The following is a 14418-nucleotide window of genomic DNA, read 5'->3' on the forward strand; positions in this document are numbered from 1 at the left end:
AACCCTATGTAGATTCACCGTGTGTTTGTTAAACCAACCTGGCTCCCAAGCTTGGCATTCAGTGAGGGTCAGCACACCGTGGGCCAAGCCCTGCCTGCCGCTTGGCTTGGTTAATAAAGTTTTATTGGAAGCAGGAGGCCCACTGCTGGAAGCTCCAGCTGCGCCTGCAGAGGGGGTGGTTGGCCTGAGGAGGCCACTCGGAGGAGGCAGCCTTGGCTGGTGGGGCAGGCTCTCGTGTGGCCTTGTGTACCTGGCCTCTCTCAGTGACAGCCCAGGCCCTGCGTGCCCTCAAGTGAGGAGTGAGCCCAAGCTGGGTGGCAGGCGCCCACGTGGTGTATGGCCAGGCTATCCCACAGCACCGTGGGTGCAGGGCTCCTGGCTCCTCTGCCCGTTTGACTTCTCCTTGAAATGAAGGACTCAGGCAGGTGCCAGGGTGGCACACGCTGACCTGTTTCTGAGCAGGTTGATCCCAGGTCCCTGGAGCCTGTGTCCACTCGCCGTCCCTCTACCTCACCTGGTCGTTAGGGCCCGGAGAAGAAAAGTTCCGGGCTCAGGGCCTGGGCCTGGCCTCCACCTGTGCACTGCATGATCTGTCCAAGTCCACCACAGGTGCAGCCCCAGGGTGCTCCTGGGCCCTGGGCAGGTAGGGCTGGTGGGAAGGACCCAGTGATGGGCCCAGGGGAGCCGGCCAAGGTGCTTAGAAGAGTCTGAGTCCCCATCCAGCCAGAAACATCGATGCCTCTTAAAGCCCAGCCTGCTCCTGTTGCTCCGCGTAGTCCAGCCCTGTGTCCCCCACCATCCCTCCCGCACCCGCTCCAGAAGCCCTGCCACCCTCCCCACTAGTGGCACAGCCTGTCTGCCAGGGTGATCCTTGCAGGCTTCACGGGGAACACTCACCAGTGAGACAGGGGTGCGTGGGGTACAGGGAGCCACCAGCTTCAGAGAGCTGGAGTGGCTGCTCTCTGGGCTTCCAACAGAAGGAGGCCATTCTGCCACCTCCGACCCTGGTGACTTTCCAGCCCTGGCTTCCCTAGCCATGGGCCCTTTCAAACACTGCCCACACATGAACCCAGGCTTTCCCGATCCAGGCTGAGCTTCCAGAAAGCTAGAGCCACGCTCAGGCTGGGATGCGCTTCATGAACGAAGCCTGCAGGTCTGGCCTGTGTAGGAGGGTGGGTGGACTTTGGTAAGCAGCGCCATTGTTTCCGCCTTAAGCGCTCCGAGTTCTTCAGCTCCGTCCTCATACCCATCTCCATATGGATGGTTTTGAGTGTGGGGGCAACTCCACAGCTCTACATTTCTAGCCTCCTCCTGGGCCATTTTCCTTCTGTTTGAAAAATACCCTCAGTATTTCCTTTAGTGTAGGAAATTTGTCCAGGTGACAAATTATCTCTGTTTTGATTGTCTAAATGTGTCTTTATTGTACTTTCATTTTAGAAAGTTTGGGGATTTCACTGAATAAAGAATAATGTCTGTTACTTTCTTTCATCACTTTCTTTCATTCCATTGTTTTCTGACTTCTTTTATTTCTATTGAAAAGTCAGATTTAAGTCTTATTGCTCCATTAAAGTCTTTATCCCTTTAAAAAAAAAATCTCTAGTTGCTTTAAATTTTTTTATCTTTGGCTTTGGCTTTTAGCCATTTACCAAAATGTGACCAACTTTAATTTTCTTTGATTTATCCTGCTTAAGGATATATGCTTCCTAAATCCATTACTTGTTTTTCAATTGGTTTTGAAATTTTTTCAGTCATTTTCTCTTCAAATATTTCTCCTGCCCCATCTTTCTTTTTGGCCTTCTGGGCTCCAGCTATACATTTGAAAGTTCTACTAAAGTTTCATATGTTTCTTGTGCACTTTTTTGTCTTGTTTCGGCCTGTATATTTTCTTCTGATATATCTTCCAGTTAATTAATTCTCTCTTTAGTAGTATTTAATCTACTGTTAAACCCACTCGAGTTCTTAATTTCAGTTGTTCTTCAAATATAGTTTTACCATGCTATTTTTTTTAATAATTACTAATTCTCTGGCAAAAAAAAAAAAAAAAAAAAAAAATTTCCTCTTATCATTTTAACTCCCTGAACATAGTAAGCTGTTTCTTTTTTAAGTTTGCATCTGATTCCTTCATTACCTGACTCTCCTCTGGAGCTGTTTGGTATCTATTTGGTCTTCTTGTATGCTTAGTAATCAAATGCTGCACACTGTATATGAAGTTGTAGAGATAACTTGGGGCTAAATGTGCTGCACCTTTTTCTTTGGAGGGTTATTATTATGGGATATAACACCTCAGGTCATTCTAACAGATCTTCCTTAACTAGACCTGCGTTTCTATCTGGTAGGACTTAACTAGACCTGCGTTTCTATCTGGTAGGACTTAACTAGACCTGCGTTTCTATCTGGTAGGACTTAACTAGACCTGCGTTTCTATCTGGTAGGACTTAACTAGACCTGCGTTTCTATCTAGTAGGACTTAACTAGACCTGTGTTTCTATCTGGTAGGACTATTAATTTCCACATCACTCTCCTTAGGGCGCTGCACCTCAAGGTCGAACCCAAAGACTAGAGGTCTTACCGGGGCCGTCCTCCTTGGCAAACCTGAAGTGTGGTCTTTGACCCCATTTCCGTGAGCCTGTTGAGAGTCCCATGCAGCCCTTCGCCTTTCCACCTCCAGTTTTGCCATCAGCACGTGCGTTGAGAGGCGAGAGGCCTGGGTGCAGGTGCTGCTATCCCAGCATTGCCACTCGGGAGCTCTCCAGGGCTCTTAAACAGCTCGTTTTATTTTATTTATTTATTTTTGTCCGGCTTTTCTAGTTTTTCTAGTTTTTTTTTTTCTTTTTCTAGTTTTTCTTAGGAAGATTGGATTAAAACATAGCCCACCTTTGTTAAAAGCAGAACTTTGAGTTTTTTTTAAATACCCAGTGTCTTTGGTGAACTTGTATTGATAATTAACTATATAAATTAACAATTCATATATAGGCAGGGGCTGGGGAGGGAGGATGGGGACGGATTGCTCGTGGTGCAGCGCTCTCTACAGGCCGTGGAAAACATCCTGGGACCAGAGTGTCGCCTCGCACGACCCCGCAGGAACGCTGAAACCACGCAACTGGACTTTCAAAGGGCAAGCTTCGTGGTCTGTGGTCTGTGCATTTTTTTACAATAAAAGTGTTTGGTGACGGAACAAATGGTGCAGCAGTGAGCCTGGCAGCTGTGGGCCCCTGGCACTGGCACCTCCCCCTGCCATCCTGCCACCTCCAGGTCCACCCTCTGCCGGCTGTGGCTTCTCTTCCTTTGAGCCTGGACGGTCTGCTCCTGCGTACCTGCTGGAGACTTCCCCCTTCCTGTGCTTCTGCTCCTGTTTTCCTAAGATGTGTCTCCTGGAGTGTTTTACTCAGTACAACTGAAGCTAAGCAGGCTCCCGGTCAGAGGCTGGGGGCCGCCTGCTCCTCCTGAGTGCGCCCCGCCCAGGGAGGGCTTGGAGAAGGGCCTCCAGCTCCAGGCGGTGGATCTTCCTGGCCAGCAGGGCAACCTCTGCAGGCAGGCTCGCTGCACCTCAGGAGACTCCTCCCCGGCTGGGGCAGGGCATCCCGGGTTCACTTTCGGTGCCACCTGGGCCCCCGGGCAGGCGTCAAGCGCAAGTTGCACCCAGTTGCCCTGAGAGCGCCCTGGGCTGGATGGAGGTGGCTGCCGGCTGTGTGGCGGGGGCAGAGCTGGTGCAGACCCCTGAGCTGCGCTCCCTCCTTGCAGGCACCTACGTGATGACAGTCACGGCCAATGACGCAGATGACAGCGCCACAGCCAATGGCATGGTGCGGTACCGCATCGTGACCCAGACCCCTCAGAGCCCGTCCCAGAACATGTTCACTATCAACAGTGAGACAGGCGACATCGTGACAGTGGCAGCAGGCCTGGACCGCGAGGTGAGTCTCCTGCCTGGCTGGGGGAGCAGCAGCAGAGGCGCACCTGCGGCTGCTGTGGACCAGCCCCTGAGCTGGCGCGGTGAGAGGTCCCCAGGGCAGGCCCTGCTGTGTGAGCAGCAGAGGGGCGGCCGCGCGGAGAAGCCCAGATGAATCCTGGTGGTTCTCAGGGTCCGGCCCACACAGAGCCCCAGGTCCGAGGGTGCACAGAGCACCTGGGGACCTGCACGCATGCCTGCCGGGAAAGCTCAGCCCCCATCCCAGGACCCCCCACGAGCTGCTGGGGCCCTCGGTGCTGTCGTGGACAGAGAGACTGCACAGTGCACCAGCCAGGTGACCAGGGCCAAACAGACTGGTCACTCATCTGGGAGGGGCTCTGCAGCCTCCACCTGCCCAGCCCTCCATGGCCCAGGAGGCCACTGGCCTTCCTTCACCAGCATGTGACTCCATTGCCCACGGCCCACAGCCAGTCCCCAGAGGGATGTTACCAACGAGTGGGCAAGAGGTGGTGGGTTTGTTTCTGCTGAGGAGCCCCCCAGGGATGGGTGCATCTCCAGGTGCCTGCCTGCCTGCCCCCTCTGGACACACCCCCAGGCCCAGAAGATTTGTCACCAGCCTCAGGCTGACAGCCCTAGCCAGGCCATGGGAGAGTGTGCCCACCTTCTCCTGCCCAGGCCCCCTGCTTGCCTGTGACCCCACAGGCCAGGGCCATGGCAGATATGAGGTGCTCACTGAAATATTTGGCTCCTGGGACAGAACTCAGTCAGGGTGATCACAGAGACAGCCGCCACAGCCTACTCTGTCTTGGTGGCCCCAAGTGTGCCCTCCAAGCGGGCTGCTTCTCAAACACCATGAGCTAGACTGCCCGGCTGCAGTGTGGGCTTGCCAGTGTGCAGGGCCGAGGCTGGTGGGAAAGCACAGGTTTCACCACAGGTGTCCCCAGAGAGGGTCCTGACAGGAGGGAGAGCTGGAGGCCCCAGGCCCCTCCTCGACCCTGGACACTGGGATGCCCCCACCACCAGTCGGCTCCCCACCTGCAAAAGCAGTGCCTATGCAACCAGGAAAGTCCTCCTGCCCCTGCCCCAGAGGGACGGGGAGCACGTCTTGGAAACCCTGAACGTGACTGGGCGGTGACATCAGAAGAATGGCGGGTCCCAGCCACAGGCCTCTGGGCTCAGGAGTTGGAGACAGGCACTGTGAGGCCAGCAGGGCTGGTGTGCAGGGCACACACAGGGCCTCTCTGCAGGATTTGGGTTTCCCTGCTTGGCACTGGTGGAAACTGCAGCAGAGGGTGGCCGGGCTGCAGGGCGCATACACCATGGTCAGTCCCAGCACCATCCACGCTGACTAGAGCTCCATCGAGGCCCTGTCACCCTGCCCCAGGGACAGAGAACAAGTGCCTGCCCAGCCTGGACAAGGCCCTGTGGTTGAGGCTGGCCCTGACCCTGGCTCCTGTCCTTCAGCTGGGGAGAGGTCCCAAGGGCCTGAGAGCAACACTGTGTGTGGAGGGCCATCAGTAAAGTCCACCCGACGTGCAGCCAACCAGACACGATCCCTAGGGCTGCCCCAGCTGCTTCTCCAGCCTGCCGCCTCCCCTGGAGCATCTCCTACCTGTGAAGAGCAATGTGGCGTGACGGGTGTGCACGGCACAAGCACAGCCTTACACACACGTGCCTGCACAGCGTCCCAGAGGTTTGGAAGGCACGGCATGGAGCCCTGCTGTCTTGGAGAAGGGGAGGGGAGCACAGTGGGCATCAGGCCATGGACACTGCTCCCAAGGTGACCCTTGCAGGGAGGAGCCATATCTGGAGTTGCTGGGCTGCCCTGGTCCACAGGCTGTTTGCCCCTGGTCCACAATGAGCGATGTGCAGAGGCAGAGAGGGAGCCTGGGAACGTGTGGGGAGAGTGGATATTGCCTCCACTCCCAGGCACCTGGCCAGCAGCTCAAGCAGTGGGTGGCATGACCCAAGCTATGCATGGACCACCTGCAGCCACATGGGTGGGAGGTAGTGCCTGGGTGATCACAGGTGCTTCCTGCACCCAGGGGCCCCTGCTGGAGGTCCAGAGACCCCCAAGCAGAGTCCAGGGCCCCTTCTTCAGTTCCTCTTCTTGTTCAGCAATGTGGGCAGAGAGGGTGGCATCCAGGGGATGTGGCGCTGGGTGGACCGCATCTGCCCTCACGTTTCTCCCCGCAGTGGCAGGGATGAGCGAGAGGGGAGCAGGCAGCAGATATCGGCTGCAGGGGAGCTTAATGTGCCCAGAGCCACAGTGGGAGACAGGCAGGTCTGCACCTACCCGAGAGCAGAGCCCAAGGCTAATGGGCAGGAGGGTAACTTCCAGGGGTCTGCCATCTTCATGGCGCTCAGAGCAGCCCCAGATGCCTCATCCCACTGACAGATGAGCAGACAAGGGCCTGAGGACCTGGGCCAGCGTCTGAACGGGGCAGCCCCCAGTACGGCTGGCCAGACCCCGACTCTGGCACAAAGAACCATAGGCCCCACCCTTTGGCCAGAAATGGCCTGCCTGTGTCCCATCTTGTGGCCACGGCCAATAGATTACTGATACCTCCAAAGCAAGCATGGGGGTGTGGGCTCCAGGTCAGGCCTGGGAGGGAATCAGAGCACTGTGCCGGGGGTGTTTGGGCTTCCTCTACTGGCCTGGCCCCCAAGGGAAGGACACCCCTTGGCCTGGGTGCAGGTGGCCCTGTGGGTAGATCAGCACTGATGTTGAGGACCAAGTCCCACCTCCGAGGCTCAGCCCCTTGGTGTCCCTGCAGACGTGGCATCCTGGCCACACAGAGACTTCCCTACCGCCAACCAGGCCCCAGTGAGGGTGGTAGGGTGGTGCAGCTGCTGGAGTCCTCCCAGGCAGGGGTCAAGGGAGGCTGGACCAGCCCTGCTCTCCAGGCTCCAAGTTGCCCCAACACACAACAGCCCCCAGCGTGTCCCCAGCTTGCGCTGCGTCTGCTGCTGTCCCAGGGCTTGAGCACAGCCTGCAGAATGTTCCAAATGAAAACGCTCATTTAAAAGCCATTAGAGGTGTAGTTAACAGAAATCCGTGGTGGTGAAGGAGGCCAGGAGGCGTGCTCACCCCGCGCCTGCCCTGGGAGACCAGCGGAGCTCCGGCTGAGGCACAGGCCCCGCTCCAGCCGTAGCTGAGCGTGCAGGAGTGGACACTGCTCCTCCAGGGCTTGCTGGGACTCGGGCTGGGACTCACCGCCTCTGCTTTGCTCGCTGGCTTCAGGACTGACATTCAATCCAGGGAAATTCAGGGAAGGTCTCATTTCTCTCCACCGCTTCCATCTTGTGCTGATAACACTGGATCTGGTTGATGGGCCAAAGCCCAGGGCCCTAAGCAAGTGGGCACTGCGTGGAAGTGGACACCAGAGCCACCGTCCTCGAGGTGGGGCTGGGCTTTGGGGGTGTGACCCCTGTTCAGTGCTTGGGGTACACTTGTGACCATGTGACTGGGAGGACCCCAGCCGTCCACAGAGTCACAGGATGCAAGGCAGGGTGTGACCCTGACTAGGCAGGTCACAGTGGGCAGCTACAGGGCAGTCACAGGAGGGACTTCAAGGCACAGGGGCTAGAGAGGGAGACCACACCAGGGAGTTCAACAGGCCCTGGCCCACGTGAGCACAGGGCCCAACCCTGACCTCCCAGCTGTGGCCGCAGGGCCAGGACCTGGCCATGGCCTCCAGCTCCCCTTTTCCTCTGCTAACTCAGGACAAGCCCAAGAATGCTGTGTCGCCAGCCACACATAGGACACCATCTCCAGAGCACCCCAGCTTCATACGAAGCAAGAAGTGGGGGTCCAGGGTGGGGTGCAGGGCGTCTCAGTGCTGAGCCAGTCATTACAGAGTGAGATCCGCCCAGGGAGCCGTGGTGACTGTGGGGCCTGTGACCATGGCTCTCGTGATCTGCCTGAGGCTCGTGGCACAGTGGTGGCACACAGGGCTCTCTAGAAGTGGGTCGGGAGCACACACCCACCTCTCCTCCAGTTCTATCCAGGTCCCAGGAAGTCTCCATGGATCCCGCCCAGGTCCACTTTGTGACTTTGACTGACGGCAGGATCCCATCTGATTCCAGGTCCCCATGGTGCCTAGTCTTACCCCATGGCAGGAAGACTGGCTGCTGCAGTGACATGCTGAGAGGCCAAGTCCACCCGGTTGCCTGTTCTAACTGGAACTTGTTCTCACGGACTCTCACTGGGGCTTTGCTTCCACTTACCCTGCCTCCCTAAGTCCTGGAATCTGGTCCCTGTAAAGGTCCCTTCAGGGACTATTCTTCGGAACAGCCGGGAGCAGCTTAGGGCTGCGCTTCTCCTGCAGACAACAGGTCATTTGCTGAGGAAGGTGGCTCTCCTGTCACCTTAAGTCAGGTGGGGCTGCAGGTAAATTGCTTTTTAAAAGAAAGCATTAGGGGTCAGCACAGTGGACCCAGTTTATAGAATTATCCCCTTAACCTCATGTTCCCTGCCCATGTCTCTCTGCTACCTGCCTCCCCCAAAGTGGGGGTGCAAGGGTGACACAGAGCAGGCCCATCACACGAGTATTTATTTAGCACCTACTGTGTACCCTGCACTGAACAGACAGATCTGGGTACTGCCTTGGGACACCATTCTAGATTGGGAGGCAGAGCAGGTAAACCAGTGAACTGTGAGCCTGGTGGCTGAGGTGCCACAACAGGGCAGTGTAGACCATGACTTCTGTGCATGGTCCTGGGGTCCTGGGCATGGCAAGGGCCCGTTGGAGGCCATGACGGTCCCCTTCCCCCCCTGCAGTAAAAGTAAGACCTCCAGGGTCATGATACCTCGACAGCTGGCCCCTCCCCTGGCCACCAGGTCTACATGGGTCCCCACTGTCCCTCTCAAAATGGGCCCAGATGCCAATGTCTGAGCTGCTCCCTCCATGGGCACCTGGAGACTGACAGGGCCCAGGCTGACTGCCTTGGGGACTAAGGGTGGCCTCGGGTGTCCCCAGGCTCCTTGTGATCCACAAGGACTGTCCTGCCCCTCCACGTCAACCTCCACATGTTCCCTGGGAGTCGCTGGCCTGAAGCTTCCCCTGGAGAAGCCCCGCTGTGCTCACAACACAGAGGCTGCGTGCTCATCCAGGCCCAGGCCCAGCTGGCCATCGAAGCGCAGGACACAACACTTTAGTCCCCACCTGGCTGGGGAGGCAGGCTGACCTGGCTGTGGCCACAGTCGCAGGGCAGTGGTGCTGCCAGGTCCCCTGCTCCTTCCTCCCAGTGCCCCCACCCTCCTCCCCGACCCTCCTCACCATGTCCTATCTCCCCCTCCCCCACCCCTTCCTCTTCCTCTCTCCTTTTCCCGTCCCCTCCCCCTCCCCCTCGTATCCCTCCCACCCTCCTCCTCTTCCCTGCCCTCCTGCTCCTCCTCTCCCCTTCCCTTCTACCCCAGCCTATCCCTCCTGCCCCTACCCTCCCGGCTCCTGCCTGATCTCCCCCTCCTTCCCTCCCTTCCCCCCTCCCTCCCACCACGTGGATTCTCTGCCCACAGTCTCTTGGCCACCCTATGGTGGTTCTTGCCTCCAGGTAGAAGTGATGGAGCCCTGGGGTGAGCAGGCCTTGCCCAAGTGTCTTTCCAGTGTGGGTTTGTGCTTTGTCTGAGCTTCCTTACTCCTCCCCAGCTGGCTGCACAGGAAGATCTGAATAACAGCCCTTGGTCAACTGCCTCTGAAGCAGAGGATGGATGGACGGGGCTTGGGAAATCAGGGGCCAGCAATAAAGCAACAGAGGTGGAGTTCGAGATGACCCATCTCCAGGCATGTTCGCCTCACTGGGGGCCTCTACCAGCCTACCCGTCATGCCAGCACAAGCCTGAGGGATCCTCCCATCTCAGGCCTGAACTTTGACCTGCAGGAAGGCCACGCCAGATGGCCGTGTTCCTCCACCCAGGTTCCTGGATCTACCTTGGCTGCACATGGTTATGTTGGACACGAGGTAGCTTGGAAAGCACATCAATAGTTCTTGGTTTTTCCCTTTGAGGACATGCGCACCCCTCACCATGAAGCAGGCAGCGCTCAGGAGAGTGCCAGGGTGAGAGGGCCTGGAGGGCCTCCCTGAGCGCGTTTCCTCCGCGCAGAGCAGGCCTCCTCAGGAGGGAAGGGCCCCGAGAGGCCCTCGTCTAATTGGGAGCGCTGGGTGAACTGAGCGCGCCCACGTGGTTAAACTCGGGAGAACTTCCAAGTGGAGCGCTGAGTGGCTCTCCTACCTGGAGGCTCCCCGCCCCCGCGCAGACCCTAATTAGAATGTTTAGGGCCTCCTCAGAAGGTGAGCGCGACCCCCGGTTCAGTTCTGAAGGTGAGCGTGTTCTGTGGAGGCGGCGGCACTGTTCAGTTGCTGCGCCATGTAATTAGCTCTGGCTGCGCTGTTCCAACTCTGCCAGCTACTCCTGATGAGTCCATGTCCCTGTGAGAGGCCCCTCGGCAGCTCCTCCTGCAGGTGGCCATGGTGTCACCTCCTTCAGCCTCACACTTCTGACCTCAGAGGGCCATGCGCCTCCTTCCTACGCTGGGAGTCGTGTCTTCATTGTGATTGGTCTCCTCTGGAGGTGTGTCTCCATTGTGATTGGTCTCCTCTGGGGGGCGTGTCTCCATTGTGATTGGTCTCCTCTGGAGGTGTGTCTCCATTGTGATTGGTCTCCACTGGGAGGTGTGTCTCCATTGTGATTGGTCTCCTCTGGGGGGCGTGTCTCCATTGTGATTGGTCTCCTCTGGGGGGCGTGTCTCCATTGTGATTGGTCTCCACTGGGAGGTGTGTCTCCATTGTGATTGGCCTCCTCTGGGGGGCGTGTCTCCATTGTGATTGGTCAATTATTCAAGGTGTTCAGATTCGCACAGAGATGCTGTTGGTGACACCCAGCACCTCCCTCTTCCTCAGAAGCAGGGTGACGCCCATGGGAAATGCAGGACACAGGGCACATGGTCCCATGCCTGAGGCCACAGCCCTTCCCTGCCACTGGGGGTATGCGTCTCCTATAGTCATACCATAGGCTTCGTCCCCCAAAAGCCACCTGCCAGTGGTGGAAACAGACGCAGAAAGAAAGCAACACAAAACGAGCATGTCGCCGGAGCCCAAGGCCACCCTCTCAAGTCCTCAGACGTGTGTCCCCACCAGCCGTGCTTACAGCACCATAGTGCTGTCCAGTCACATGGGTGACACTGTGCTGGGAGGACCATGGTCGTCGCTCTCATGCCATGGCCAGCGTCTGTCCCCTGTGCTGTCTGTGGTGGTTGTTACCAATAAGCAGCAGCCTGTCCATCAGCCCATCTCCAGAGGCCCAGGTCCCCTGGGGTGCCACCTGGGCACAGACTGGTCTGATCAGCCAGTCTGGCTTGAGAGGAGGTCCTAAAAAGACCTCCACATCTGACCCCGGGACCCCTGAGTGTGATCTTATCTCAGAAAAGGTCTTTGCAGACATGAGGAAGTGTGAGGGCCCAGAGAGGTCTTTGGGGTTAGGGTGAACCCCCATCCGTGGACCGGTATCCTGTAAGACCCAGGTGGTGGAACACTGGAGACAGACGCAGGGGAGATGGCCACACAAAGATGGAGGCAAGGACTAGAGGGATGTGGACACGAGCCAAGGGACGCTGGGGCCACCAGGCGCTGGAAGAGGCAGAGGATCCTCCCAGGACCCCTGGAGCAGGGGAACCTGTGAGCCCTTGACCTCAGAGCTCTGGTCCCAGACAGGTGTTTGAGGCCACACCATGTATGGCCATTTGTTGTGGCAGCCCCAGGAGACGGGGACACCCCTGCAGCTTCGCAGTGGTAGGAGGGACCTCACTTTTAAAACACCCTTCCTAAGGAGGGGAGACCCTAGGAGAAGAGAAGCCACCATGACGCCGGCCAGGCCTGGGGCCAAGGCTGGTGAGGGTCTCCGAGGCACAGGGGAGGTGATCAGCCCTCAGAACCCGCCGACTCCTGCGGAGCAGGATGCAGAGGCATGCCCACAGGGCCACTAGGTGACCGGTGCACGTCCCGGTTCCTAGCCTATTCCCAGCACTGAGGCGGTGCTGGCTGGATCACCCACCACTCTCTGATCCTGCCCGCGTCAGTGGGGCCCTGCCCGCCAGGCTGTGCTCCCCTCACTGCTCCCCAGGGCAGAGGTAGACCATGAGCTCCTGGGAACATGGCTGGATGGGGTGACGGAGCTGGTGACAAGGCCCCCACGACAGACATAAGAGACACAATGGACGGAGCAGGCTTCTCCAGGCCCAGGAGTCACATGTGGCAGGCTTGCAGGGCACAGGTGTAATGCGGGCACCAGAGGCTGAGGACACCCCAGGAAGCCAACGCCTGCACATCCAGCTCATGGCGCCAGGTCCCCACTGAGAGGGGCACGTGACCCTGCTTAGAGCAGACCCCTGGGGGCCTCTGGGGTTCCCTCCCTGGCACCTGCCCTGCCACAGGCTCTTCTGGGCTATTTGCTCTTCCCAGAGGTCCCCAGAGGTGGGATGGCAGGAACAGGGCCAGGCACTTCCTCAGGGGTCCCTGCTGGGAGCAGGGAGGCCTGCAGCCACAGCCACATGTGTGTATGAGCAGTGGTCACTTTGTGACCACCCTGGCCAGTGGCCAGTGCAGGAGGTCATCAGAGTGCATCCTCATTTCTGGGCTGGTAAACACCTGAGAGGACTCTTGCCACTCTTGTTCCATGGTCACTGGGTCCCTCCTCCTGCTGTCCCTCCAAGTGAGCAATCTGTGGACTACTCCGCTCCAGGGACAAAGGTGGGGGTGTGTGTGCACTCATGTGCACAGGTGGGCCTGTTGCCTGTGTGCCTCTGCTGTGGGCACTGCCCGTGTGCACAGCCTCGTCTCCCAGAGGTGAGCAGCAGGGTTGCTCCTCTCATCCAGGCCACTGAGAATACCCCACCCCAGAAGGACAGTGGGTCTCAGCAAGACTCTGTCCACTTTCCAGGGAACATTGCAGACTCCGTGGGCAGCCTGGCCACCCAGAAATGGTGACCCAGTGAGAAGTGGCCAGGGAGGGAGAGGGGCTGCTGTGGGGGCCAGGCAAGAGGCTCATCCACGGTTCCAGCCTGCGGAAGGACCACCGGAAATACCGAGCTCTGCCAGGAACCAAACTCACACTTGGAAGCGGGTGGCCAGGCTTTGCTGCTGCCAGATGGGCTTCCGGAACCGGGTCAGCAACCACACCTGGGCAGGCAGTCCAGCTGCCTACATCCCTAATGGATGCTGCCCTGGGCCCTGATTGGAGGACTCAGGGGTACAATCTACGCAACTGGCTAGTTTTAAAATTGCAGTGGGCAATGGGGGAGGGCTGCAGTTAAAACGACTGCCCTCGGATCCAGTTAAGGCTGAAACTGCGTTCTGAAAATGGACCACCAAGCTTCTATTTCTCACAGGATGGGCGGCTTCCTCACTGACCAGGGTACCACAGCAATCAGATACCCCCAGGGAGCCACCAAAGCAGGGCTGCCAAACTGCGGCCACCAGCCAAATCCCCTAGGGCCACCAGCTCTTGGGCAGCCTGGGGCTGAGACAAGGTCTTGTGTCTTTAAATAGTTGGGGAAACGCTGGAAAGGTGCCCGAGACCTCAGGCGGGCCGTCCTCCCTCCAGCCTCGACGCTCAGCCTTTCCGCTCTGGCCCCTTCAGAAGCCAACAGCCAGAGGGGCTGGGCCCGGCAGGCGTGCCAAGGCAAGCAAGCTCCCGCCCTGCCCTGCTGTGGCTGCCCCAGGTGTGTGCACAGGGGCCAGGTGGAGACGCTGGCGGGCGCCACCTGGTGGGCCCCCATCACCATTGCAAGAGCCTCTGATGGTGAAGTGCTGCTTTTCTGGAAAAGGAGGTTCGTAGAAAACCAGATGAGCTGCTCTCCGGCGTCCTTCAGGGAGCGTCTTGGTCACCGTGCGGTTCCTCGAGAACACACCTCATGTGAGAGCAGACCAGCCGTGGAGCAGGGCTGCGGAGGGACGCCCGGACAGGGAGACACCACCCTGGGAACGTCTTGGAAGGCACAGAAATGTCCAGACAGGTCCTGGCCCGTCAAAAGATGCCAGCATGCCCCAAACTTTCCAGGCACGGCCAACACCCCTGGAGATGTCTAAAATCGTCGGACACGTGCGGTCATCGGGGCATCCAGAAGCCTCCAGGAACGTGTGCCGCAGCCCTGGCCTCAAGGCACCCGGCTCCTGGGTTTCCAGTCTCCTTCCAGCTGCGACTGCCCTCTACCTCTCAGCACGGAGGAGAGGCCCAGGAGAAGGCCGCACACCACACCCGCCCCCAAAGGAGGAGGGAAGCACAGAGGAAAGGCCCTGTCCCTCTGCGGCCGGCGAGGCCTCAAGGCCATCCCAGAGCCTCCGCACGCCCAGGGCACTGTCCACAGTCCAGGGCCCTGCGGCTGCCCGTCCCAGCCCCTGCTGGCTGCCCTGCCGCTCGCGCCCCCAGGGGCAGCTGCTGGGATCACAGTGCTCTGCTGGGGGGGGGGGGGCAGCCGTTCCTGCTGGGGCTCACTGCCCAGGCCAGGCTG

General features: G+C 58.5%; 1 protein-coding gene across 3 annotated transcripts in view; it reads left to right on the plus strand.

Annotated features, from left to right (window-relative positions):
• CDH4 (cadherin 4) overlaps positions 1–14418 on the plus strand; it is a 445876-nt gene that overhangs the window by 385340 nt on the left and 46118 nt on the right. For all 3 annotated transcript variants that reach the window (XM_079128833.1, XM_079128834.1, XM_079128835.1), the window contains one exon: positions 3742–3914. In XM_079128833.1, the coding sequence (XP_078984959.1) occupies positions 3742–3914 (173 nt within the window). The remainder of the gene's footprint in view (positions 1–3741; positions 3915–14418) is intronic.

The sequence above is a fragment of the Sciurus vulgaris genome (assembly GCF_902686455.1).
Source record: "Sciurus vulgaris genome assembly, chromosome: 2".
Classification (NCBI taxonomy): domain Eukaryota; kingdom Metazoa; phylum Chordata; class Mammalia; order Rodentia; family Sciuridae; genus Sciurus; species Sciurus vulgaris.